A 1356-nucleotide genomic window follows, 5' to 3' on the forward strand; every position below is an offset into this window, starting at 1 on the left:
ATATATTTTTCTATAGTAATATGAGTACTCTTCACTTGCAATTGATTTTGTGGTACGATTTATTTCCAAATACATGTGGTAGCATATGAATTAAGGAAGGGATATGTTTCCAATCTCTATAATGAAAAATATATTATCAGTGAAGAAAGAAATAAGTGGCGAAGCAAAGGTTAGAAGTAGGTGTGGTGATTCACAATTATAAATAGAGCATTACTTAAAAGAATGATAAGGATCATCACATTAACAAAAAAAGGCTATAAACTAAGAAATAAAAATTTGTCCATTCCAACATACATTATAAATTTATAATGGCCAATTCTCTGGGTTTTTCTATTGTCCTCATTTTCCTAGTTTTTTCCATGATTTCTTTTGATGTCTCCAAGGTATGTATCGTTAGTTTTTGTCTACTATGTGTACACGTACACTCAAAGTTGTTAAAATCGGGATTTTATTTAAAATTGTTTGGAGAGATAGAATCGAATCGTAGAATCGTAAGATTCTACATTAAACCTAAATTTATTATTTTCTCGTAATGTTTTCATCTCAAAAGTTTAAGTTTATGAATTAAACCTTTATTCAATTCATTTTTAAGTATTAAATGGAAAAATAATTAATAATTATTTTGAATCTTCATACCGATGAAGAAATTTATTTTTTAAAAATTATGATGTTGAATTATTGAATCGAAAGAAAATCGATGGTATAAATGAATTGAGTAAAAAAAAATAGTTTATTATTGGCAATTACCCCTAATAATTATATGTCTAACATGTTTTCTGCATTTTTGCATCCGGGATGCGTGTTGCAACAAACTAAAGGCTGGTGGTGAAGGTTCACTAACAATAGATCGTAAGTTTTATTCTTGAACAATGTTTCAAAGTATGAACATCTTTATTAGTTTGCTACAAAAGGTCAATTGAACGTAACCTCTTTATTATTTTTATCATTATTAAAGGTAAGGTTGCGTATATCCGATCCTCTCATTCCCACCTCAGGTGGGAGCCACTTATCGGAATTATAACAATTGAATAAACTGGAACATAGTGAGTATGACTGAAACATCAAATATTACTGATCAAGTTTTTTGTTGTGAAAACTTTGACAGAATGTCCGGGTGCATGTGCTTATCGATGTCCAAATACACAATATCGAAATGCATGTTTAGAGTTTTGCAACAAATGTTGTGACAAATGTTTATGTGTTCCATCGGGAACGTATGGGCATAAGGAAGAATGTCCATGCTATAACAATTGGAAAACCAAAGAAGGCGGTCCCAAATGTCCTTGAATCACTTATGTAATTTTCATAGCATTGCTCTATTACATCAGTATCAATTCAAAAACTTAATGATTTCAA

The 1356-nt window shown here is 30.0% G+C and overlaps 1 protein-coding gene across 1 annotated transcript; it reads left to right on the plus strand.

Annotated features, from left to right (window-relative positions):
- Nucleotides 1-244: 244 nt before the first annotated feature.
- On the plus strand, nt 245-1356 carry LOC130808729 (gibberellin-regulated protein 12-like). The gene is made up of 3 exons (XM_057674203.1): nt 245-383; nt 819-849; nt 1106-1356. The coding sequence occupies exons 1-3, from the start codon at nt 309-311 to the stop codon at nt 1285-1287; spliced, it is 288 nt and encodes a 95-aa protein (XP_057530186.1). The 5' UTR covers nt 245-308; the 3' UTR covers nt 1288-1356.

This window comes from Amaranthus tricolor, chromosome 3 (assembly GCF_026212465.1).
Source record: "Amaranthus tricolor cultivar Red isolate AtriRed21 chromosome 3, ASM2621246v1, whole genome shotgun sequence".
Lineage (NCBI taxonomy): Eukaryota > Viridiplantae > Streptophyta > Magnoliopsida > Caryophyllales > Amaranthaceae > Amaranthus > Amaranthus tricolor.

Excerpts from the sequence above, each read along its gene's own strand:
- LOC130808729 (XM_057674203.1), top strand. The coding sequence starts at position 309 with ATGGCCAATTCTCTGGGTTTTTCTATTGTCCTCATTTTCCTAGTTTTT. Across the intron at positions 384-818 it reads TTTCTTTTGATGTCTCCAAG|GCTGGTGGTGAAGGTTCACT; the intron begins GTATGTATCGTT and ends AACAAACTAAAG. Across the intron at positions 850-1,105 it reads AGGTTCACTAACAATAGATC|AATGTCCGGGTGCATGTGCT; the intron begins GTAAGTTTTATT and ends AAACTTTGACAG.